The sequence below is a fragment of the Parasteatoda tepidariorum genome, chromosome 3, assembly GCF_043381705.1.
Source record: "Parasteatoda tepidariorum isolate YZ-2023 chromosome 3, CAS_Ptep_4.0, whole genome shotgun sequence".
NCBI lineage: Eukaryota > Metazoa > Arthropoda > Arachnida > Araneae > Theridiidae > Parasteatoda > Parasteatoda tepidariorum.
In genome coordinates this window covers 59,845,406-59,871,301 of record NC_092206.1, presented here as the reverse complement: position 1 = coordinate 59,871,301, position 25,896 = coordinate 59,845,406, and the positions used below count along the sequence as shown (strand labels likewise).

At 27.7% G+C, this 25,896-nt stretch overlaps 1 protein-coding gene across 2 annotated transcripts in view; it reads left to right on the top strand.

Moving 5' to 3' along the window:
* The first annotated feature begins 9,205 nt into the window (after positions 1-9,205).
* LOC107446239 (DIS3-like exonuclease 1) overlaps positions 9,206-25,896 on the top strand; it is a 50,080-nt gene continuing 33,389 nt past the window's right edge. Inside the window, exons 1-7 of one of the 2 annotated variants that reach the window (XM_071178698.1) lie at positions 9,206-9,584; positions 13,594-13,730; positions 15,461-15,612; positions 18,631-18,712; positions 20,724-20,865; positions 22,140-22,275; positions 24,428-24,579. In XM_071178698.1, coding sequence (XP_071034799.1) covers positions 9,569-9,584; positions 13,594-13,730; positions 15,461-15,612; positions 18,631-18,712; positions 20,724-20,865; positions 22,140-22,275; positions 24,428-24,579 — 817 coding nt within the window. In that variant the 5' untranslated portion in view covers positions 9,206-9,568. Of the gene's footprint in view, positions 10,029-13,593; positions 13,731-15,460; positions 15,613-18,630; positions 18,713-20,723; positions 20,866-22,139; positions 22,276-24,427; positions 24,580-25,896 lie in introns of both variants that reach the window. The other variant, XM_043040606.2, reaches the window with a different exon arrangement.

The following is a 25,896-nucleotide window of genomic DNA, read 5'->3' as shown; positions in this document are numbered from 1 at the left end:
TTTTGTCGAAATGTATACAAGTTTGAAAATGGTAAATGTAACAGGGGGGCTCGTGAATGTTGAGACAAACTTTTAGAGGAGTTAAGGCTCATCATCGGGATAAAAATTACATACAAAGTAGGGATGAGACTGATGCGTTTACTGAGAGAAGTTTTCAGGCTCCGGCGGCCTCGGACTCGTGATAAAATTTTCATAAACTTCTTTTTTACATTAAACAAATTTTGTACAGTTATTATGTATGAAAAATATGAAATTTATTTATTAATTGTGATAAAAAGGTTCAAATGACCAATTTTCTAGTTTAAGCAACAAAAGCCTAATACCTCAAAATTTTGCGTTGAACGACGCATATGAACTCGGACTCTAAGTAATCCTATGTATCTCGGGTTTGGGTGCGCTCAGATTAAAATTCTTGGCTGACTTGCAGCTCAGAAAGGGAGCCCAAACTAATAGGAATCCATGCCCGGAAATTTTGTAGTACGTGGCCAGGAGCGCTTCCCTATGATGACCTCTTTAGAAGCATGCGAATGAAACGCGCCTATGCAATTTTAATCCATAATCCTGATGTCCTGATAATGTGTCCTAACTACCCTAGAAGCTTGCCGCAGCATTTATGCGACCCCCTCTTATATATAACATTTTTAAACTTGCTCATTTCGACAAAAAATATACTAAAAATATCATTTAAAGAACTGTAGTTTGGAAAGAGAAACCAATCACAGATTTGAAATCGGTGGCTTGAAAATATCCAAAATCTGTTTTAAAAAAATTTCATGTAATGGAAGACAAAAAGCAAAAACAAAAAAATCCCAGTGTTATGTGTCAAATAACTAGTTTCTACACTTAAGCTGTAAATTAAGCAGTAATACTTGTGGATACAGAGTCTAAACTTATTATGAAACACGGAGTGAATTATTAAACACAGTACCCATTAAAATCTAGAACAATACGGCTCTGTATTTGACATAAAAACGCAAACGACCTATAGGGGGTGTTGTTATTTGAGGCGAATGACTGCTAGCAGAACAAAACGTTCAGTGGCTCTGGAGATTTCTTCAGTGAAGCATGGTTATGTCCCTTCTTCACTGTGTCTAACTAGATTTTAAGAAAAATAATAAATAAAAGTGATATTCTTTCTTAGTCAGGCGAAAAAGAAATAGAATCCCTTTAACAAAGATGGAACATTTAAAACACTTTGGAAAAATATTTGTAAATAAGGAGAAAAATAATATGTATCTATACTCTTATGAGAGAGAAATTCTAATCCGACAGAAATTTCTTGACTAAATTTAACGATCTAATATGAAGAATCTATTTAAACTTTACATTCCACAATTTTCTGAATTAAATTACTTCAAACATTAAAGCAATGTTATATCATTTGATTATATCATAATGTTATATGATTTGATTTTATAGAAAAAGTTTTTTGGCAACAATTTTTATCGAAAAATTTAAATTTTCAATAAAAAAGTGAAATTAAAAATTCCTCACATTTAAGTGAAAAAAGGTTCATATTGAGTTCATTTTTTTCTTTTAATCTTAAAGATCTTAATCAGACTTCGAAAAACCATAGTGTGCAGAACTATCATCAAATTAGAAAAAAAAGATATTTAAGAATAAATTTTCTTATAAAATCATAGCACTTATTTGCTTTATAAATCCGGAGAATCCTAAAATAAAATGTTCTTTGATTTAAAAATTTAATTCTCAAATAATATATACATATATTACCACTTCATAACTTTAAAATGACATATTATTCTATGAAATTTTTTACTTGTAAGGTCTCGATATAAATTTCAATATATAACTTGACTGAATTCCAGTTACATTTATCTTTCAAAATTAAGAAAAAATACTTACCAAGATAGCATTAATAATTTATTAATAATCCACACAAATGATGCTATTTCAAGTAAGTCTGACGTCTCTTCATTGTTTTCCGAATTGCATAGATTCAAAAATATATACTATTCTATAACACTACAGTTCTGCACATTCTTATACCACATGTATTCATTGAAATGAAGTAGGCAATGGACTTTTAACGTCATCACTTTAATTTTCAATGAATTAAGCACAAACAATACCGTAGCACACATTCGTAATAATATGTGAACACGAATGCTCTCAGTTCACCAAAATGATGTTGAAAGTGTTGGATAATATAAAGGAATATTATTTGCATTAATGAAAAATTGTTCTTGAAATGTCTGTTCTGTTTAGAAAACATTTACCGATGTTATGTGTTCCTTTGTCAAGTTCTTTAGCTTTCTCCCTTGTGAAGTTTCGTTTTCTATTTGTTGCTGGGGGAAAAAACGTCAACTTCCTCAGTCATTCTGACGGAACTGAACGATAACTTAACAAATAGTAGCCTGAAAATGTCCGCCCCGCGAGAAGGCGGATTCCCGCCAGATGGTGTGATCTTGAATAGGATTAAAGTGAGACTATAAGACTCAAATCTCTTTTAATGATTCTATCATACATATCGTTAAAGATTATATAATTTGATAACTGAAAAAAAACTTAACTAAGAAACTTTGAAAACTAAAACTTTGATAAAAACGAAACTATGTGCAATCGCGGATGATTTCTTAAATCTTATACTGCAATGGTCTTTTCTTAAGGAGATATCCAAAATAATTTAGGTACAGGGAGTTATAAATTTTGCAATGTGCAAAAACAACCAATTTCTAAAGAAATAAGAAATAATTATGTAAGACGTGTTGTTTTTTAACAAGGAAGAAACTTTATCAAAATCTGACTAATTATTATTGAGGAAGGGTTAAAAACTTCTTTAAATGTGTTTCTGATAATCACCTTTGACTCCTCTATTTTCTCCAGCAATCAAATAAATTTTAGTATTTATAACCCAACTTTGTTATTAGAATCTGATGAATTTCCTCGATTGTCCATTCTGCAGAATCTATTGAATAATGTTTTTGCTTTCTCTTGGCTTAAATATTAATTTTTGACCCCCAAAAAGAATAATTTTGACTTCATTTTGTCAAAGATTCTTAAAATTATAATCATTGTTGAGGATGGTGATTATGGAACATCCTTTATAAACGGTTTCGATTATTTATTTTAAAACCACTGGGGATAATATTTTCTCATTTTATTGTACCAAAAGTATTCATCTTAAGTAAAAAGAAACTTATTTCATTGAATAGATAAAACTGAAATACCTGCAAACGTCATCAGAAAGAGCCTATCTATATAATAAAAACGTACCTAATTCATAAATAAATGATTATTTCTTGCTTGCAAGCAACCAAATATATTTTCTTCCAGCTTGTTCACTTAATTAATACTCTCCCAAGCAACTATACAACAGCAAACAATTCTTGTTTTTATTCAATTTTTACTACTCGAGTGCTATATTAGATTGCACCCAATGCAAGCTTATGTATTGGTATTCCCATTTACAGCCGAAGTAATCATAAAACGTTAAGACTACTCGACTTACTGGCAATTTTACGAGTTACCAATTACAGCACATTTTTACCTTTAACGGGAATGCCTCATAAAATATTCTACATCTTTACGTCAAGCGATGATTGTAAAAGAAAATGAACAGCTTTAAATATTGCAACAAAAAAAATTTAAGTATAAGAGAGAAGTAATTGCAGATTTAGATTGATTTTCAAATTAAACTATTGTTAGTAGTCATACAGTTCAATCCATATTGTTTTTAGCATAGTGTATTTTTAAGCCGCTGTCAATTCTTTAATGTTTTTAATAACTTTCTTTGGTAGCTTTCATATTCGATTACATTAAATGAATCATGAAGTAATGAAATAAAATAAAATTTTAAAAACTATAAATTTTAAGTAAATTGAAAAAGGGAATCTAATTTTATTTTTGTTTCTTTTGTATTATGTATGGAATTATTTTCTCCTTTTTAGTCCACTAGAAAAACGTAGTTTTTCAAATTTTATTTTCTTGTCTCCTTCTTTTTACTTTGAGTCACTTAGTTTATTTATATCGGAAAGTGGTTAAAATTGCTGACGTAGAAGTGTGTACAGCATTCTCTTTTCTACTTCAAACATTGTGCAGCAGTTTCAATTCTCAGAAGTAAAAATAGTTAGAAAATAAATATCGAGTAGCCATATCAAACATTATTCCTCGGTTAAATTCCACGTACTAGCAGCAAGCTTTGCCATCGCACTAAACGAGTTCGCAATATGTTCGAGAGCGATAGTTATTTCCCTTTTTACTACTATATCTTACATTATCAATATTTATGATGTTATGTTACCTTCTTATAAGTAGTATAACTAGCTTATTGTGCTCCTTTGGCACAAAAAAAAATTGAACATTTTTATAATTCTAAAAGTCTTTGTTTCCGAAGTGTAAGCTCATTAATTTTCTTTGTGCAAAAACAATAAAATGTTACTGTTTAAAACCCTTTCTATAAATCGTGTAAGAAAAAAATTATAAAAAAACACTACTTTTATTATCAATTATAACTTATTAAAACGCAAACGAAAAACTAGCTAATACATTTTAAAACGCGTAAGATTTCAGTTAAATATATCTGATACATAATATTCGTTATTGCTGCCCTTTATGTATTTTTAGTATTATCCTTACTAAAGTGGTGAATATAAGAACCTAATGTATTTAGAGTTTCAAACTAATATTTAAGAGAAAAAGGAAAACAAGCACTTATTACTAATCAGTATAGAGAAAGGTCATAGCATAGATGGCATTAATATAATTAAACCTAGTTTATTTGTCTGATGAAAATCAAAATGGCCAAAATAATAACCTAAGCCTCCAATTTTTTTATTCAACAAATAAACAGATTTTGATTATTTTAATTTCACATTTACGATGATTGACTTAGATTATGATTCGAAAGATTTTAATAACGTCCTTGGTTTTTTTTATTTATTTATTTAAATATTAATTGGTGCTCCATGAAATATGTTTCATTTACTTTCTTAAAGAGATTATTTAATATATTATACAGTGAGCGAAATAAAAATTGATCGCTTTAAAAGTTGACGAATTTTCACGTTCGAAGATGCAATCTAAATGTTTAACTTTAAATAAAGTTAACTAATAAATGCAGGAAATATTTTAAGTTACAGAATCGGGTACAAAAACGTATTTCCCCGTGTTAAACCATTATATTTTTTCGAACGATTCGGTTTTCTTGACTCAGAAAAATATGGGGCTAGCCGCAATCTGGAAAATATATTCTCGATAGTTCAATCTGGTTCGTGGTTGAAAGTAGATCCCTTAATATTAATTTCTCTTTTTGCATATTTTTAAATCTGTTTAAGAGTAGGAGAAAAAATTTCTTTTTGCACATAATTATGAAAGTAGTTTACCCAAAGATAATTTCAGGCTCAAAAAAAATATTTTTTAATAATTATGATTTTTTTATTTATAAATTTAAAAATGGTTAAAAAAATATTGGATTGTAAATGCATACACATTTATACATCATTTTTATTAATACAACATTAAATGAAAAATTAAAATTGTGAATGAAATCAGAGAAATGAAAATTTAAAAATACGAATTTTTTAAAACTTCTTTATTCAGAAACTCAGACAACTTTATTCAAATTTTCATTGTAGCATTTAAAATTTTCTGACTATCATTAAATTGAAAGTAACTAAAAATTTAATTTTTACATTGAAGTATTTTAGAATATATGTGTTTTGTAATTATGAGCAAAAATTGTTTGATTCGCTTAAATATTTGCAAAGATAAGCTGAAATAGCAATAATTGAAATTAAATTTAAGGGGTTCAAAATTTTGGCAGCTTTTCCGATTTAACTAGTGGGGTCATATTTCAAAGATAGAGGCTATCACCATAATTAATCACCATCTATCATAAAAAAGCAACGTTCATTCAATAAAAGTACTTTTTTGTATTTGATTATAATAACTTTGATTATATTGCACTTGAGTTCTTTTTAATATAAATATTAAAATCATTTATCTAAATGTTTCTCAAAAGAATATTGAATAATTATAATTTTTATCATTTAATTTAATTACATTAGAAAATGTTTTAAATGAATCATAATTTTCACGCCACGTTACATAATTTTAAATACCAGCATAGAAAATTGGATTCTAATCAAATCAGTTGAGCGGTTTATAAAAAATAAAGTTCTTTTAATTTTTTATTCCTGAGAAGGTTTCTTCGTTGAAACATTGGATTCTGTTTAACAAAATGTAAACTTTTTTAAACCTTATAGTTCAAACAGTTTCGATCTCCCATGATTGTTGCATTAAATAATAAGATTATTACAATTATTCAGTTGATGCTGTTTGATTTTTCGATTGATATGAGATTTAATTATTTGGTTTATACTATTTCTGATTTTTTTCATTCATTATTTGAAAACTAATTTTTTCTTATTGAGGAAATACAAAGTTTAAAAAATGTTTTATTTGAGAACCTATTTAAAACCATACTTGTTCTTGCTATTACAAGAACAAGATCAAATATAAGATCAGATCAGAGATAAGATATGAGAGACAAGATTCTTTTATCAAATTTTTAATAAAAAAATGCAATTTTTTTTATAAAAGTAGGCAGAAAAATTTTAAACCAGTTTGATTGCCATAGGAAACTTGAAGGTGTTTCTAGCAATTCAATCCAAACTAATTTTGTTATTATTGTTATCTAATTAATAATAAGAGTCTATCATAACTAAAATTTAATCTAATAAAATACCCACTGCCTACAAAGATTAGTATAGAAATAAATTTTTTATTATAAGAAATCTGTAAAGAGATGGAGAATTCATAAGAGTAAAAAAAAAGTATATAAAATTGAATTTAAAATCATATTCTAACTTTTAGTACAAATAAGCGGACAGTAAATATTTTCATTGTTAATTTTTTTTAATCAATGCTCAAAAATAACAGAAATTTTTAATGTATTCAGACTTACTTAAAAGAAATTAACACAAATATTGTAATCAAACCTTACAATTAATTCTAATAGATTCAATGTGCCAGAAATTTTGAAATGCTGCTTAAAAAGCGTTTAAAAAAATTAGCATAAAAATAGACCATAAATGTTAAGAATTTTATAATAGTTTTATATTTATATTTTGATTATTTACATTCTTCAATTTTTTATATTTTGAATTATAATTTTATTTTTATTTATTTTTTTCAGCAATTGAGTGATTGAGCTTTAGCAATTGAAATATTTTACATCTTCGATTTTAAGTTTCCTCATGAAAGAATCGGTCGTTTCGTAAAGAACTTTTTACCTAAATTAACATTTCGCTCACCATAGTCATAACCCAGGTGAGGGTTTCGATATTATTTTTATTTCTCCTTTGTTTAAATATCAATTTACTACCCCTATTTTGGAAAAAAAAATTTCATTTTTAATAAGTATTCTGTGAATACTTATTAAATATATTCTGTCTACACACACACTGACCAACTTGACTTCTTTGCTTTATACTAGGGTCTGGGGGGAGTATCATGCAGTGAGACATGAAAATGGTGCCTTGGTGTTTCTAGAGAGTAATCAGAGAGCCATGTAATAGCTAGGCAAAAGGACGAATCAAGTTCATCTTCCAATGTTGCTTTTTTACTCCGAAGGTAACGGATACTTCATGGACGATAATGTAACTCTATATCGTGCCAGAAGCATACAAAATAGGTTCAACGAACATCTTTCCAATACCTGGTCTTGGCAACCCCAAAATCTGGATGTTAGCCTAATAAAAAAAAAATTTGGGACACGTTGGAAAAGCACATTCGACAGCAATCACTTCTTCCATCTAATTTACAATATATTAAGCTCTGCTTAGGCAGGCATAGTATTCCCCCTGGGCATAAATACAGAAAATATAATCCTGTAGAATCGATGCTCTCACGAGTACGAAATGTTATTCGAGCAAAATGAGAACCAAAAAAGCATTTATCTAAGGTTTCTAATTCACTGGTCAGTGAGTGGATATTAAGGAGGACATAAGGAAACATCCCTGTATTTACACATACAGGATAAAAATTTGATGAAATAAATCGGGGTGATATAATTCATGTTCTAGATTAAAGGAAAATTGTTTAAAAAAGTCCAAGTTTAACTATATAATATAAAATATTTTAAAAAACAGTGTGATGGAAATATTTATCATCATGCAAATTTACTCGTTAAGCTCAGTGCAAAATTAATAAAAAAAATAATATATCTATGTATCATTTTTGTTCCTGAGGATAATTAAAGCAACAATTATTATTCTCTTCTTGCAGCACTCTTATAATTTCATCTGCATCGCGGTACTAGTCGTCAGAATTTTCGTCATGCAGGCCATCTTCTGATTAGCAACCGCCTTCTAACTGGCCTAAGTAGTCTTCAATCCTCCTCTTTTTTAGTATACTTCAATTTCTCTACAAAAATAACATAAAATAAGCAAATAGTAAAAAACATTTTCGTCATCGTCATACATTAGAGTGAAACAGCTCCATAGTGATGTAAATTTCTATCACATGGTTTTGGGAAGATTATTTGGGTATTCGATATAAATTACACAGAAAATTACAGAAACGCAAAAAACAAACCTTCTTACTCATCGCTTTTATAAACAAAAAATTCTCAGAATAGCTATAAAAATATTCAAGGAATCGTACACTTCTTGCAAGTCACAACGAATGGTTTAATGACAAGTTCAAACCCGCTCTAGTAATTGTGGCATTTTTTTTTTTTTTTTTTTTTTTTTTTTTTTTTTTTTTTTTNTTTTTTTTTTTTTTGGCAGCTACGTTTCTTGTTACTCAATAGTCGCGATAAAAGTTGCCAGAAACAACTAATTTACAGTTCTTGGTACAATTTTTCGTTCACTAAATGATATGATGCAAATTTTCATCATTATGCAAATAAGGGTTGATAGTAGAATGTCGATATTAGATAGTCGAATTGGCGATCGAAATGGTGCTACAGGTGGCGAAGATCAGAACTCTCTACCTAAGGCAAAGCTTCACATGTTTTCACCATTAGCGTGTGTAGAGTCATAGGAGGTGAAAGTACGTTACTTTCTCTCTTGATTTTTAAATAGATGAAAAACTTTTAAGTTAGAAAACTATTTGGAACTGAAAACAATATTAGAGTTCTAAAAGAATGCTTCGTGGAAGTTTAAAAAAATATTTTTGACAATAATATTAAAATATTTTGAAGTACGAAAAATATTAAGAAAGAGGAAAATATCGCAGTGCGTCAACTGAGAACAGGAGGTGAGAGAAGAGTAAAGGTCAAGTCACGGAACTGGTCTTGTGATTGCGAATAGAAAATTTAATTTATAAAAAAAACACTGTAACATAAAAAAATTTTATTGTTACAGTTTTATTTTTGTTTGCTTATTTTTTTTAATGATTTAAACATCGGGGTTAACCTGATAACTTTTTAAAATTTGTAATTAATGCATATCTTTTGTAAATGCTTTATTTATATTTATGAAATTTTAAGACATTTTTTACGTCATAAAGAAGAGATATATTTAATAATTAGTTTGCTCAGGTGGTAAATTCGTTATTTAACTGAATTTTGAAGAAAACATCGAATCTTATTTAAAAAGAAATGGGCAGGCAGAAGCGTACGTCTACATATTCAAAATATCTTCAATTTGCATTATTGTTCTAAGATTAAAACATTCTATTTAAATTGATGTTTCATGTGTGGTTCTTTGAATCTATTATTTTTCTACGATCCACTTAACGGATAATTTTGAAGAGGCTGCACTTAGAACATCCATTCGTCATTTTAACACTCAATACTAAAGTATAAATTGAATTAGGCACAGCAAAAATCTTTTTACATGGCTTAGTTACCCGTTGTTAAGAAACCTTCTATCATAATTCATTCACTAGAGATTCACTTAAAAAGATGTTCTCCAACGTACCATGTAACGACATATACTCTAACGTAACAACAAAACTAGTCAAATTAAAAGGGAAGGCTAGTCCGATCGTCCGAGAATTGTATCTTCGTGATGATATATCCTGCCATAGTTCTTTATGTAAAGCATGTGACAACACAGGTAGTGGGCACCATTACTCTTGAAAATTGAATATTTTTATTAATAGTTAGTCACTTATAACCAACTATGAGAACATTCTTTTTCCTGCTCCATCCTATACTTTTCACATTTTAGTCAGTAATTCTGCTAGGCATTAGAAACTACGTGTTTTTCAGAGGATATTTCCATACCATGATCTGTCACACCAAGGCCCTAAATGGATTTTAAACTTTCAAAAGGAAGGCCATGTAAAAGTTAAAAGACATGTAAAGGTGTGGGGAGATTTCCGTATCCTGATCTGTGGCAGAATAATCGCCAAGTCTAGGCAACTTCTGATCAGTGGCCCTCGAGAAACTAAAAAAATATCACAGAAAGGGACCAACTTGAAATGTATAACTCCTGGCAAATATCTACATGTTTTTTTAAAAAAGTTTGCAAGTTTAAAATCTATTTGGCACCTTGGCGATTGTAGTTGGTGCAACAGGTTAGGATATGGAAATATCCCCAAATGTTTGACCAGGGGTGGAAGCTATAGTGCAACTTTCAGAAAAACTCCTCCAGACACCTGTCTCATGTCATGGCAGGTACTATGGTTTCGAGAAAAAGATGCTTCGAATAGGGATGTGGGGTGAATAGTTTTGTCTTAACCCTGCATAGGTCATCGTGAGTAAACCAATCGACACCTTTCCTCCATTTCACCTCCATTAGAAATGTGCTCTCGCTTGTTACCATAGCAACAGACAGTCCCAGACTTTTAGTCTGGAGTTGTTCTCAAATCCACACTATAGTTATGCTCCTCGAGTTGGCTTAGAAGTTGCCAAGATCACGATAAGGAGATCTCTGATACTTATGGTTAAGGACATCGAAATTTCTTGATTCTTTTTTACTACAGACATGTCCCTGTTTAAAATATGAATTCTATATCCATTAATATGACATTCATTATTATTATATTAATTTATAGACAAGACAAAGAATTTCAAACAGGAGCCATATATATACAAATTAGGCTTTTAGTTAGGGCTGATAAAACATCTGCAAAAAGGAAATGTTAATGTAATTTGATACTCAGAATTATTTTATTAATAAGAATATTTCATAATTATTCAAAATTATTTCCTTTCAATTATTAATAAGGAAGAAAAAATATTTATTTTATACATAGATTTAAAATTTAGTTATACTATTGCTTCCATTATATTTTTTGCATATTTTTTTGTCACACTAGAGAATTGTGTGTCCCTAGGGATGCATCACTACTTTTTTTGGCATCTACTCTACAATTGTTAGTATACTTGTTAGTCTATACCGAAATCGCTGTTAATTCTTGAAAATATTATTAAACTCTTCATTTAATATTAATTAATGATGTGTTTTCTTAACTAAAAATAAGAATTAAAAATATATTAATGAAGTTCCAATAACTATTCAAATTTGTATTATCTTCAAAGCTTTTTTTTTTTTTTCTTATATCAGTTTATAATGCTAAAATGTGCGTACTGGAATACAAATTAAATCTCTATTTCTTGGATTTGGTTAATACTTATAACAATGCCTAAATGAAGAGTTTAAAGGAAATTTTATTCTTTATGCCTACACCACTTTCCTATTAAACTACAATTTAGAGAAAAATTATTCAGCTGTCAGTAAAGAATTAAACACACACAGACATATATATGTATACAGGGTCCTCGCTAAGGATTTCAAATTATTAGTCAAATATCAAAAGTATTCGCCAATTTTCGAAAGTCTTCACCAAATGCAAATCTTAAAAATTTTTTATGATAAATTTTTTTTCTCATATAAAACTGTTTTGCAGTAGTTTGTTTCAGGCTTATATTATTTGGACTCAATTCTAATTGGTTACACAGCGCATCTACCGAAAATTACTGNAATGCAAATCTTAACAATTTTTTATGATAATTTTTTTTTCTCATGAAAAACTGTTTTGCAGTAGTTTGTTTCAGGCTTATATTATTTGGACTCAATTCTAATTGGTTACACAGCGCATCTACCGAAAATTACTGTAATCGAATAAAAAATATTGATTTGTTTAGAAAAAATTCATTTTGACATAATTTTTGTTTTTTTCCAGTGGAAAAAATCATTCGCCAAATTTAATTTCCAAATTTCCATTTTCTTCATTTTTTTGTAATTTTGAAATTTCTACTTCAAATAAATACATATACCAATTTTTTAAACCATTTATAGAGGGGAATGTAGCGATAAGCATTTTTTCTTGTCAGCTTCTTTTATCTCACTTTTCCATCCCTAAATAAACCAAGCAGATGCGTCCAACTCAGGCAGATGATGCACCTGTAAGGCGTCAGTGGGATCAATATGCATTCTCTGTCAGAGGGAATGAGTAATTATTCATTATTGGTCAAAGGATTCGACACTAATCTATGTTAATAAGGCCCTCATTTCAACTCCTTTTGGCTATCAGTTCAGTTAAAAAAAGCCTGCAAACAAGTGTCTCAAATTTAACTATGGAGAGCAGTTAACGTAATACGTTCTCCATTGATGTTAAAATGGGCATAATCAAAAAAATTGAAAATGGATGTAATCAAGCTGATATTTGCAGGGAATATAAACTTTCCAAATCTACAGTTTGTTACAAATGGAAAAATAGTCAATTAGCAATTCCTGCTCATGAAAGAAATTTAGATGGCAGATAAAAGTTGAGAAAAGAAAGCAGATCACAAGGATGTTGAAGAAGCGTTACTGAAGTGGTTCAGCATTCGAAGAGGCAGCAATCTTCCAGTATCTGGGCATATGTCGAAGACTTTGCTAAGCCATTTTGTAAGACTACTTTTATGTGATCAAATGGCAGGTTAGACAGGTTTAAAAAGAAGAATAACAGAAATTCAGGAAAAATTATCTGAGGGTTGGCAGGTCTTTCCATATCTGATGTTGAGGATTGCTCATCAGCTAAATATTACAAGATTTTTTTTGTACGTAAGACGAAGAGTAATAAAAAAATAACACATCTTTTGCTACTACATAATATTTTTCAGTCATTTATTTGAATCATGTGTAATAAAAGGGAGAATTTAAGGAACCATTAGTTAAATCGCCTGCTAACGGTTATAGTGAACTCCCAGTTATAGTGAACCGAAATGTCAGTCCCTTGAAGGTTCACTATAGCGGGGTTTGACTGTAATATGTTTCATTCTTAGCATTCTGAATATCAAAGGGATCATGAAGATTAAGGCTCCACTTGCTTAATGAGACCTACAGCATCATGTTGACAATGTAGAAAGCATTGTGCACCACCCCCTTTATGTCTTTTTACAAGCTTGCCATGTGAAACTGGATAGGCTTTGCACTGTTAGTCTGTATTAGTTAGTTAGTCCTTCTCAATGACACCATAATGCCTTAACCATTTTGCCAATAATACTTTGAATAAAATTATAAATAAATAAAAAGTTGGAAACCAATAGTCTTGTAAATTGATTGTCCATTTTAGTTTTTTATTACTTTCATTTTGAAAATGATCTTAACTGTATGCCTAAAACAATAAAATAACTAAAATCTGTCCAAATGAAAAGTTGCACTATAAATTAATTTTTATTTGTTTTTTCAGACTCAAAACCAAGTGGACTACAAAAAGATGTGACTCATTATGCCCTGCCTTGCATAGACATTATTTTGAACTATTTGGAAATTTTAGAATTACCGGAATTGCAGGGATTTATTATTTTACAAAGTATTGCTGCTAAAGTAAGTTAAGACTGATAAAAAATTCTTATATAGTTTGTTTTATCTCATCTTATTTTCCCCTCTAAATTAACTTCTAAATTGTTAAACAAATCTCATCATTTTATGATAAAGATATTCTATATTTTTAAATTCATTGCTCTTATTTCAGCAATAAATTTTTATTCAGAATTTATTTATCAAAACCAAAATCATGTACAATTTTTGTAGGAGATAAGTTGCTATGGTACTCACTATACTATGTTACTCACTAATATCTCACTTCTTAATGCCTCTTAGTACAATCAAAAAGATATATAAAAAATCCTTTCCTCTTTTTATTTTTTCTCTATGCTACTCTATTCTGTTTTTCACTACTAGGTGTGGTGAGTTTAGTCGTCACCTATGACATCTTAGGCTTGAGTTCAATTTCACATGCTAAAGGCTGAGTATCTGGTGGGACTAAACTTTCTCTGATTATGTCTTCGTATTTTGAAATCCTTTTTAATTAAATGTCACCCATAGTTTAAGGATGGGAAAAATATTGTTGAAGTAAGGAGATTACTACAACCAACTGCTTTTCATCTAAATTTCTATAGTGTTTGCACAAGTGCATCAATATTGTCTTTGGATCATGATAGAGGATGAATCTCACACCCTTTTCAATAGCTTAACTCTAGTGCAATGCTTCTTTAAAAAAATTTAAAAATGTATTAGTTAAATATCTTTGAAGTTGTATTTTGTTCATAACAAACACAATAATATTTTTAAACTTTCAATATTGTTAATTAGTTATTGCTGATTTGTGTACAGCGTGCAATAAAAGGACCACCCTGAATAACTTTTGCTCCAATAGTTGAATTTTCACGTTCTAGGACTCAATGGTGGAAGGGCTGACCTCAATATGCTAACAAATTAGTGCAGATGATATTTTAAGGTACAAAATCAGAGAAAAAAATTTACTTTCTCTGAATAAGCGTACCTTTTTTTACGGATTTGGATTTTGGACTCACATAATTTAGAGGTTAGCCATAATCTGGGGAATATAGTCATAATAGTTTGGTCACAAGAGCAATCCAAAGTTTGAACCCCTTAATGTTAATTTTACTTTTTGCATACTTCGCCATATCTCAAAAAACTTTTAAACAAATTTTTAAAAAATTGCATACAATTATAGAATTTATTTATTCAAGGGTAATTTGTTCAAAAAGTAACTTTTAGTAAATATTTATTATTTCTTATCATTTTTATTCAATAATAGTCGAAAAAATTTGAATTGCCAGGAATAAAATATTTTACATCATTTTAAATGGCAAAATACAAAATTTGAGTGAAATTGATCAAATAGTTCCTGAGAAATGAAATTTTAAAAAGTTGTATATGTAAAATTCAATATCTCAGGAACTATTCCATCGATGTCCCTCAAACTTTATATCGCTCTCCTGACCAAACTATTGGGACCATATTACCCAGTTGCGGTTGCCCCTTATAGTTTGAGGTTCAGAAATCCATAAAAAAAGGGTATATTTATTCAGAGAAAGTACGTTTTTGCGTCAGATTTAATTAATTAACATATTTGAAGTCCCTCTCTCAAACCATTAAGATTGAGTACTAGAACTTGAAGATCTGGTTATTAGGTCAAAAGTTATTCAGGGCGATCTGCTTATTTTTTTGCGCACTGTACCTCTTGAATTTTTTTACTTTTAAAAATTCTAAAAAAAATTTTATTTGATAATTTATTCTTTATTTAATAGGTAATGCAAAGTATGGGCCAACGATTTAGTAAACGCCTCCTCAATATTACTAAAGATATTCGACATGGAAGTACTGTTTTTCTGAATGAAATTTCTATCCATACTCATGTTCCTAGATCTTTTTCTGAGTCTTATGATGAATGGTTAATTAAGTATGTATATAATTCAAAATTTATTATGGAATTTAAATTGTTATTCTTGATATTTTCTTATTTAAATATTCAATCTGGTTTACCTCTGTTCTGTGCAAAATTATAAGACTTCTTTATGAGCATTTCAAATCATTTTAATTTTGAAAAACTTTCTATGCATTTAAAAAAGTACTCTCTAAGTTTATATAGTCAAATATGATTATCTTTCTTAGCAAAGTTACTCATAAAGGCTTTAGAAGATTTAATTATTACAAAAGGTTTTTTTTTTTATTGCACAAGCTATTTGTAACCTGAAAATGAAGGCTTTAGAAGATTTAATTACTATTATTTAAAAAAAATTATTGCACAAGGGCCATTCTCCCGTTATGCACAGGACATTTGCAGGCCTTTGAAGTTAATAAAAATAGTAAAATAATGGGGTAATAAATTTTTTTTTACAATTCAATTCAAAACAAGTCTGTTTCTTAAAGATTGCATAGAAAACAAATAAAAAATTAAAGTTTAAATACTTGAAAAGGGATTTAATATAGTCGTTATGCACGGGACTCAGAAAAAAGATTAATTTCTACCCTGACTTCTATTTTTCATAAACTCTGTGAATTTAAAACTTGTATATTGTCATTATATTTTTTTCTTAGCTGATAAATATTACTTCTATTAAATTATGCTGGATGTTTTCCAAATACATTATTTGATAAAATTCTAAATTTATTTTATTTGTGTTATGCACGGGACATACCTAATGTTATGCACGGGACATGTCTGCAATTTATTACACACGGAAGCATACACTTGATTTAATTATGTATATTTTGAAGTGGCAACACTAATTCATACTTTGAATTTAGTTTGGTGATCTGGATTAGAAGCTTTATAAATCATTATAAAGGATAATTACAACTGTATCGCCAAAGAAAGAAAACAGAGTTTAGGAATAATACACCATCAAGAAGCCAAATTGAAAATGCCTACAAGATTTATCAAGCTGTCGGAAAAGCAATGAGAAAATCATTAAAATCTTTACCTAAATCTCCAACCAAAAAAAAAAAAAAAAAAAAAAAACAGTAGTTTCTGTAATTGCAACAAATTTTGGCTTAAACATGCAAGCTAGTCAGAAAAATACTATTAGTGATGAAGAGTCACCTAATTTAGTACGATAAATTTTTTTCCATTCAGATATTTTTTTTACAGCACCAGGAATGAAAGATGAAGTTACAGTTTGGAAGAATGGTGAGAAAATTAAATTAAGAAAATATTATTTGGTGACATATCTGAATGAAGCATCAGAGTTGGCAAGGTTTAAAAAAGAAAGGATTAATCAACGGTTTAAACTGTCCTGTCCAAAACTCTATGGATCAAATTATATTAAAATTTTAAAAAAATAATGTGAAAAATAAAAGGTTAATTTTTGAACAAGGAACAAAATGAAGACAAGTTTTTGTTTTGTTAAAAAATTTATTATTACTTTAAATATTGCATTATTTATCCTTATGCAAAAACATAATTTATCAGTACTAAAAGCATATTTAAAGGATAAGGTACTCACTTTTGTTATTCAATGAATTGTGCAGCTTCAAAAGTTATTGATCTTTTCCTATTATATTATTTTCCTTTAATAAGTTAAAGTAAATTGTATAAAAAATATAAAATATTTATTAATGTATGTAATTATTATGTGTTTAATAGTTTCACATATAGAATTTTTATCTTTTAACCAATGTTTAAGGTTTTGGACACTTTAAAACAGTTTAGGACAGTTTTAGGCAGCTAAGACAGTTCCAATTGTGCAGTCTGCGGAAGATTTTGCAAATGTTGTGAAAAAAGCTATGCCACCTATTACACTGATGCTATTTTTAGATAAAGATATAAACAGAGATATATGTGGGCCAACGCAAGAGTAATACAAGGAATTTCTAAAATGCATGGAATTACATATTCGCCTTCTGGTTTAAAATTTCATAAAAATGCTGTAGCACCAATAAAAAGAAATCTTAATACCAGGACAATTAACACCACAAAAAGTATTGGAGGAAATTGGGTTATTGTGAAATATGATAATAGTTTATATGCTGGAGAAGTTACGGAGGTGCTGGGAAATGATATTGAAGTTTCTGCCATGGTAAAGCCTGGAAAATATTGGAAATGGCCTAAACGAGAAGATAAAGTGTTTTACAACATGAAGAAGTTGTTAAAGTTACTCAGCCACCTACAGTTATAAATGCTCTTGGAGTTTTTGATTTTCCCGATTTTTAGAGAAATCTAAGTTGTGCACGGGACATGAAAACAAGTGCTAATTTTTTATCTAATATTAAACTTAGAGGAACTTCCTTTGTAATAGAAGTCAGTACTAAGAGAAAGAAAGTAAAATTGAAGCAGTTTCTGTTTTGCCCTAAAAATAAATGAGAAAAATAAAAATTATCATGTTTTTGTGTTATGCACGGGACAACCAATGTTTGCTCTAATAAATTTTTATTTTTTACACAATTTTAATATGATTTTTAAATTTTTAATTTATTTTTAAATAAGAGCATTATATAGACATATGGGAAAAAAAGAAGAAAATTGAAATGCTATAATATTTTTTCAGCTAAGGAAATAAATGTAAATATGTTGATTATAACAAGAAAACTTAAAAAGTACAATGCTAAATTTTAAGAATTGATTCCATAATAAAAATTTAAATATAACTATCATTGTATCTCATTTTTTAAGATTTAGCCTATGTACTTTATTATTGAATAAATTAAAAATATGTACAAGTAAGATAAAAATTGAGGTTTAGAGTGTTTACAGTGGAGAATGGCCCACAAGCTATTTGTAGCCTGAATATTTTAACAATGCTTGGTTTGTCTTAAAGTGCCCCAAAAAAAACATTAAAGCCGCCTTTTTCTTCCTTTATTTTTTTGTAAAAAAAAAAAAAAAATTACCCTGTATTTTGCTATGACATTTAAAAATAAACTTATAATTCCTTTGCATTATGGTTTTATTATAACTTTGATTTGTTTTAATCTTTTTAAGATGCTGTGTCAGAGTAGCTGAATTTTATTCTGATCATTTGGAACGGTCTATACCTATAATCTTAATTACACATAATATTGAAGTATGTTTGCGTTTTGTTTTGTTTTTTTAATTTTTGTATTTTTATATTCTGAATTTTTTAGATTTTCCCACTCATGTGCATTTTTTATTACTTTTTTGAAGAAAATTTAATATTTTATGTTACTTCCTGTTACTAAATATTTGATTGAGGCTGTGACATAATTATAGCAGTAGTTTAATTAACATAATTATAGATAAAACACTCCAAAACATTTAATGTTAATTTTCTCATAAAGCTAATTAGCACTTCATTTCAATTGTAAAAAATACTATGATAAATAAAGATTTGTAGAAGAAAAGTAAAAAATTTTAAATGCAATTAAGAAAATAAGTACTTTAAAAACTTGCCTAGGAAAATTTAGCCTTGTCTAAATTTTGGTATAAATGCACCTAATTTTAGCTGAATTTACCAATACCCAATATATCAACTGTTATAAGTTTCACATGGAATCTACAGATTTTAATTTACACTACGAAATTGCTCTAAAATTTTAAACTAATTTCCTAGTTTCTTTAAATATTAAATGCCATCTTATTTCAGGTCTTTTTTTTTTAATTTGTGAATGACATTTTATCTATACTTAGGTAACTTTTTGTGATTTCTATACAAAGCCTTATTTTTTGTATGTTCATAAACATTCAAAATATCAAAACTACATTGATTTTTTTGGAAATTAAATTTAAATAGTTATTTCTGATTGTCTATCTTTATGTAATTAAATATTGATGCTTATTTTGTGCTTTTAAAGAATATTAGTACCATTGTACTGTATATTAGTGCAAAAAATAGGACACAAAATAATTTCCATTATTATTAAAAATTATATCAAAGTATCTCCTCAACCATTGAAAAGTGTAGCTGCATTCACAAAATGGCACTGCTGTGAGGGAAAAAAGTTCAAAAAATGACTTAAAATAACTTACATTTTCAGTTATTATGTAAAACCAATCAACTGAATTAAGAAATCTCTGTATGCAACAAAAACTATATTTGTTGTGAACATTGTGTAAAAATATGAAATAAGTCCGTTGAAAATTTTACTAATTGGAGATACAGCAAGTAAGAGAAACATGGTTTCAAGTAATTTGTGTTTAAGATTTTATGATCAATTATCCATATAAATATATAAAATTTTACAATTAACTATAATACATCAATTCCTGGTTCATAAGTTGTTTTTTATCATTTTCAGCCGTCTCGAGTGCCATTTATTTCCAATTGTTCCAAAAGTATTAATTACCCCTTGCAACCTTCATTAAAACATTTTATAGCTAAATAAGTTGTATACTGAAAATACCATTAATTGTTTTTCTTACATTACTTAACCATATTACTTCAATGAAATAGTTAAAATTATAGTATTTTTCTAAAATGTTTTGATAAGAGTGAGCAAATACATTAGTCCACAAGTTCACACATGTCACAACGTGTCTTGCATCAACATGTTATGCTGTAACTTTTGCATTTGAAAGAAAATTAATTCAATATTTTAGTACAATAATCTTGATAGGATAAACCATAAAAAATGTTTAAAAAAAAAGTTTTTTTTTTTTTTTTTTTTTTTTTTTTTTTTTTTTAAAATTGCTCCTTTAAGTAAAAAGATAATTGACTATTTTTTTAGAAAAAGAAAAAAAGTGTTTGAAATGTGTCTCATGCTTGTAATTTTNTTTTTTTTTTTTTTTTTTTTTGAAAATTGCACTGTGCTTCCTTTAAGTAAAAAGATAATTGACTATTTTTTTGTAAAAAGAAAAAAAGTGTTTGAAATGTGTCTCATGCTTGTAATTTTATTTTAGGATATCTTACTGTTTTGGTAATTATTTATTTATAAAGGAAACTTAATTCAATTTACATTTAATAGTCTTTTTGTAAAAATGTTGCGAAAAATTGAATTTTTTGTATCTTAATTTATCTACATTGTTCTTCACTTATTTTCCTTATGGTAACTTTATTATTTTAATTATTTATTTATTTATTTTTACATTCATATTTTTAATTTCTTAAAATATTGCAGGCTTATAAATCATTGGTTCAAAATCCGAATGTGAAAGTATATACCCTTGGAGAATATTTAAACAGTCTGCACAAGAATCTAGAATCAGCTTTACAACTATATGAGTCATTAAATTTAGCAATTTCTGCTGGAACTGTTAAAGGTATCTTAATTTTTTTCATAGAGGTAATTGATAATTATTATTTTTTTTCTATAAGAATATAGTTTCAAACTATCTCAATGTTAATAAATCTCAATTATTACTGAAACTGTACTTAACTCTAGGCAACAGATTTTAGTTTTCTTGCATTTTTACATCTCATAAATATTTTTATCAGTCATGAAACTCTTATCAATTTAGATTAATCAATGTTTCAAAGGGAATATCAAATTATTTTGTTCAAGTCTTTTTCATTCAAACTTCTGCTTAATATTTTACATTTCAACCTTATATTTTTCTTACTTAATGGCTTTCATCTCTGCACTACATGCTGTAGAAGATTAAATTTTAATGCTTAAATAAAATGAAACCAATAATATATTTCATTCCTCAATAAAAAGAATATCTAAATAAAGATCTTAAATAAATTTATTAAAGCTATATTCAATCAAGTTTCACACTGTTTTCGATCTGCTAATTGATCTTGAAGATCCATTATTAAGTAAACTGAATTTATCCATGTAATTATTTCATATTAATAATGAAATGATTCTTAAATTTTAAAATTATAAAGATATTAAAACATTTTGATGATGTAACTTAATCAAGTCTCACTTTCATATTTGTTGTAATCTATGCAGAAAATATGTCACATGACTTTAAAATAAAAGGTTTCTTTGTATAAAATAAAGGGTCTAAATGTTCCGTAAAAGTCACATAAAATTTTATTAAGTTTAATTTCTCAACCTATATCTATATATTCATTTATCTATTAAATGCTAAATTTATTCAGTAAATCAATTTTATCTGAAGTCAGCATTTAATTTTATTTACAACCATTACTGTTTGAATAGAAAAAAATATTATGTATTTCCTTTTAATATCTTAATATCTATTTCATGAATCAAACGTAATAAAAGCCACTTATCGGATGCTGTTTATATCTTAAATATTTACCCCTAATGTATGAAATTTGGAATGCTCCGAAGAAGGAATGTAAATATTGCAGCATATATGGGGGGCTGAGGTAATATAAATAATAAGCCACATTTTGAAATTGTTGATTATTGCATTTTGGGTAAGAAATCTGTGTATTATGTTGTTTAGTAAAAATACATGGAACTTTTGCTTTCTTATTTAAAATTATAATTTTTAAACTAAGCTATACGTTTAGTTTAAAGATGTCATCTTTGGATAAAATTTGGCTTATCACTATATTACCCCTAGCCCTTTGTATATATTTCTTGACGGTAGTTAAAATTATATGTATATTTTAGATTTATCACGATCTTATGACAATTATTTGCCATCAAGTGTTCTTGAAGCTGGTATCAAAGCTGGTCGCTATTTTAAAGGCTATTTGAGAGTTAACAAGCATAATGCATCTGAAGAAGCTTTTGTAGCATCATCTAAGTATGAGTTCATTTTATTAACCACTTTAATTTTTAATACTGCATCTTATTTAAATTTATAATGCATTTCTTACCATCTAACTGAATTGTTATTATTTTATTGACTATTTTATTTTTAAACATGAATTTCATACACTTATAGCTGCCTTAACTTAAATATACAGATTATAGGGGGGGGGGGGAGTTCAAATGTTCTTTCCAAAATGTTTTAGCTGATTATGTTGTTAAAAAAAATTCCTTTAACAGTTTTTTTTTTAAATTTATTTATTAATCAGTTTTTTATTTGTTCAAGTAGTTTATTCATCACTTCAAAAAGTTTGTTTTAGTTTTCAATTTTTTTTTCTTCCTTTATTGCTCTTTAACAGTTTTTTTTTTTCGCAAAGTGTATGAATGAGTATCAAGCATTATTAGGTATTTATATTATTTGCATTTTTAATAGATTATTTCAGGAAGCATTATTTATAGCTAATGCAAAATCTAGTATTTGATGGTTTTCATTCATACATTTGGATAATTGACTAATTGGTTGTAAAAATAGCAAATTTGTTTTATTTATTTATTATTATTTTTCTGCTGCAATTAATTCCTTTAAAGATCATATAATGTGCCCACAAAAAATTATATTAAATACTTAAAAATATCTTACTAAATTAAAAGCATGAGTAACATTATGTCATTATGAAAGAAAACATGTATCAATGAAAAATGTTTCTTTAGACAAGTTCCAATCGTTGAAAAAGCAAATTAAGTTAAGGAAAATTCTTATCTTATTATTCAAATCATTTATAATTCATATTATATTATTATCATATTCAAATATACATAAAATTCAGATCTCTGCAACCAACTTGAAGGTTTCTTTTCATACATATCTATCTTATCTCTTTTGTTTTTTATTATTATTATTATTTAATATTAATGAAAAAATTATCATTTGAAAAAAAATTGGCCAAGAAAGGCTTTAAAGCCTCTATTACTTCTCAAATAAAAATCTGTGCTATCTGTAAAACAGTCATCACACATTAAAAAAGAAATCCTTTATTTTTTTACTGTTGGTCAAAAATCAAATCAAAAAAGTTGTAAATGTTTTTTTGTTTGTTTTTTTTCTCAGATGAGAAATTAATGACAAGTAATTTTAAAGACCAACTTTATGATAAATTTTGAACTTTTGAAACTTTATAATACAGTTAGACAAATATAATAAGTTTGAATGAATGTACTTGTTGATGAAAGGATTAAATTAAGTATAAATTTAAAAGTAAAATGCTAAAAATCTGGAATATGTGAACAAGCACAAAATAAAAAAATATATAGCAATCATTCATTTACAAAAATGCATTCTGGCAGTGAATACAATACAACTACAGGATATTAGAATGGTGACATCTATTATCTGTATATTTTTATCATACATCTTTGCATTTAAAAATAAAAATCTGTAGTTTATAAATGTAACATAAATTTGTTTAAAAATTTTTCAAATCATGTAATAGTTTTTAAAAAAGAATCTGTTTTTGTTCCTTCTGCTCAAAATGAAAATTTAACTTTTTTTTTAATTTAATTTTTTTTTTTTTTTTTTTTTTTTTGAAAAAAGCAAGTGATTAAAATTGTTGATTTAACTGATTTAGTCAATAAAACCTTTTAAGTTGTTGAAGAATCAAATAAATTACATAATACCAATTGTACTTTCTTCCAAAGATAAAACCATTTTTTTTTACTTCATATTACTTAACTAATTATTACAGTAGAAAACCTATATATCGCAGTTCTATAAACCGCAATTCTACTTAAACCTCATTAACTTCACGGCTGTAAACAATGAAAATTGTAGTTAAGAAATTTCTGTAAAAGCAAGAGCTAATAACTTTTTACATTATTTGTTAAAATTGAATGTTACAATTTCAAAGTTAAAGTTTGATAAAAAAAAATTATTACAAGTTCTAATGCTTTAAAAAATTTACTTTTTTTTTTGTATATATTTTATACTTAAGTGCATATATTTTTAATTATTTGTATTTAAAAACTATTTTAAAGAATTTAAATATTGATCTATTTAAAGCGAAATTCTATGAAATGCAAAGCATTGCATTAAGATCTTTTACTGTATTTGAAATTCTAATCTAAATGTTTGCTACTTTAAAATTTTAATTCAGAGCATTCAAGAAGGATTCGGGAGACATATTTATACATGGAATGATAGATCGAAACAGGGCAATACATGGTGATGAAGTTGTTGTTGAAATCCTTCCTGAGAGTCAATGGAAGTCTAGAAGCTTTAAATTAAAAGATAATTCTGAATCTAAAGGTAATTTTTAAATTATTTGTATTCAAAGATTTGCTGCTTTTTATCGAGTTTTTTACTTTATATGTTTGGTACTCATTTTATCAACCCACTGAAGGGTGAAAGGCAGAGTAAACCTTGCCTGCCCCTAGGCCCTGTGGCATAGAAGCATGAAGTGCTACCACTTAGCCACTAGCATGCTTGGGGACTAAACACTGGGTATTATACGGTCGGCTGTCCCCCCAACCAGAGCCCAAGTTCAAGAAACATGGGGTTGGCACAGTAGACTTTGGCCCTCTGTGGATTGTTGTGTCACTGAATTTGAGCTTTGCTTTATTAACTGCTTTTGTGTAACTTTACTCATTACTACTTTTTAATTTATAATTCACATTTCTAAACCTTCTTATCATTACAAAACTAATTTAAATTAGTTTATATTTTATTAAATTGGTAATTAAATTTGTATATGTTCGATTTTTGATAAAAATTAATGTAGGCTCAATGAATAGATTTGAATTAAATGTATAGTTTATTCGCAATTTTAATTCCAATTTTACTTCTTTTTATTATTTTTCTTTTCTGTTGGCACTTTTAATGCTTTCACAGGACGGTCAACTGAAAACTTTTATAGTAAAAAAAGTTATAGGATCATTCAATACTAGTGATTGTCACTCATTCAAAGAAAAGATAATATTGAAAGTTACAAGAAATTTTAAAAGCATTCAAGCAAATGTGCTAATACAGTAGTCTTCGCTTATTGTGATTACTTTAGGACACAACAATTTTGGTCATATTAACCAATAAATAGACAAGTCATAAAATTACGTAAATTTTTCAATTTAAGTCACACATACCGAGTTCAAAAATAAATTGAAGAGAAAAACTCACCTTATATTTATGTATTGTAATTTTGGTTTAACATATAAAAATTATACATAATTTAAGAAATTCAATTTGTGTCATCCAAACAATTTTGTTGGTATAGTTTACATACAGAAAGTTTTTTAACTCCTTTAAAACAACGTAAATTCTAAATTTTCTTGATCAATAAAGATCTTTCATGACATACTGATGCAACAAGATAAAGTAACTCTTGTTTCTTTGAGATTTTATCTCCTTTTGAGCTTTCATTCTTGAATAAGTATGTATGTTTCAGCAGTGCTCTGAAAACCAAACCAGCCTCCTCGGCATTGTAAACTAAACATTTTCTGGTTAATATGGGACAGTGTTGGCCTCTGATCTTGTAGCCAATTTTCTCTAGCTGGCTTCAGTTGGCATACTTTTGTTCGCCTAGAATTATCTTTAAAATATTGTTTTCTCATTTCCTTTAGCCCTAGAACC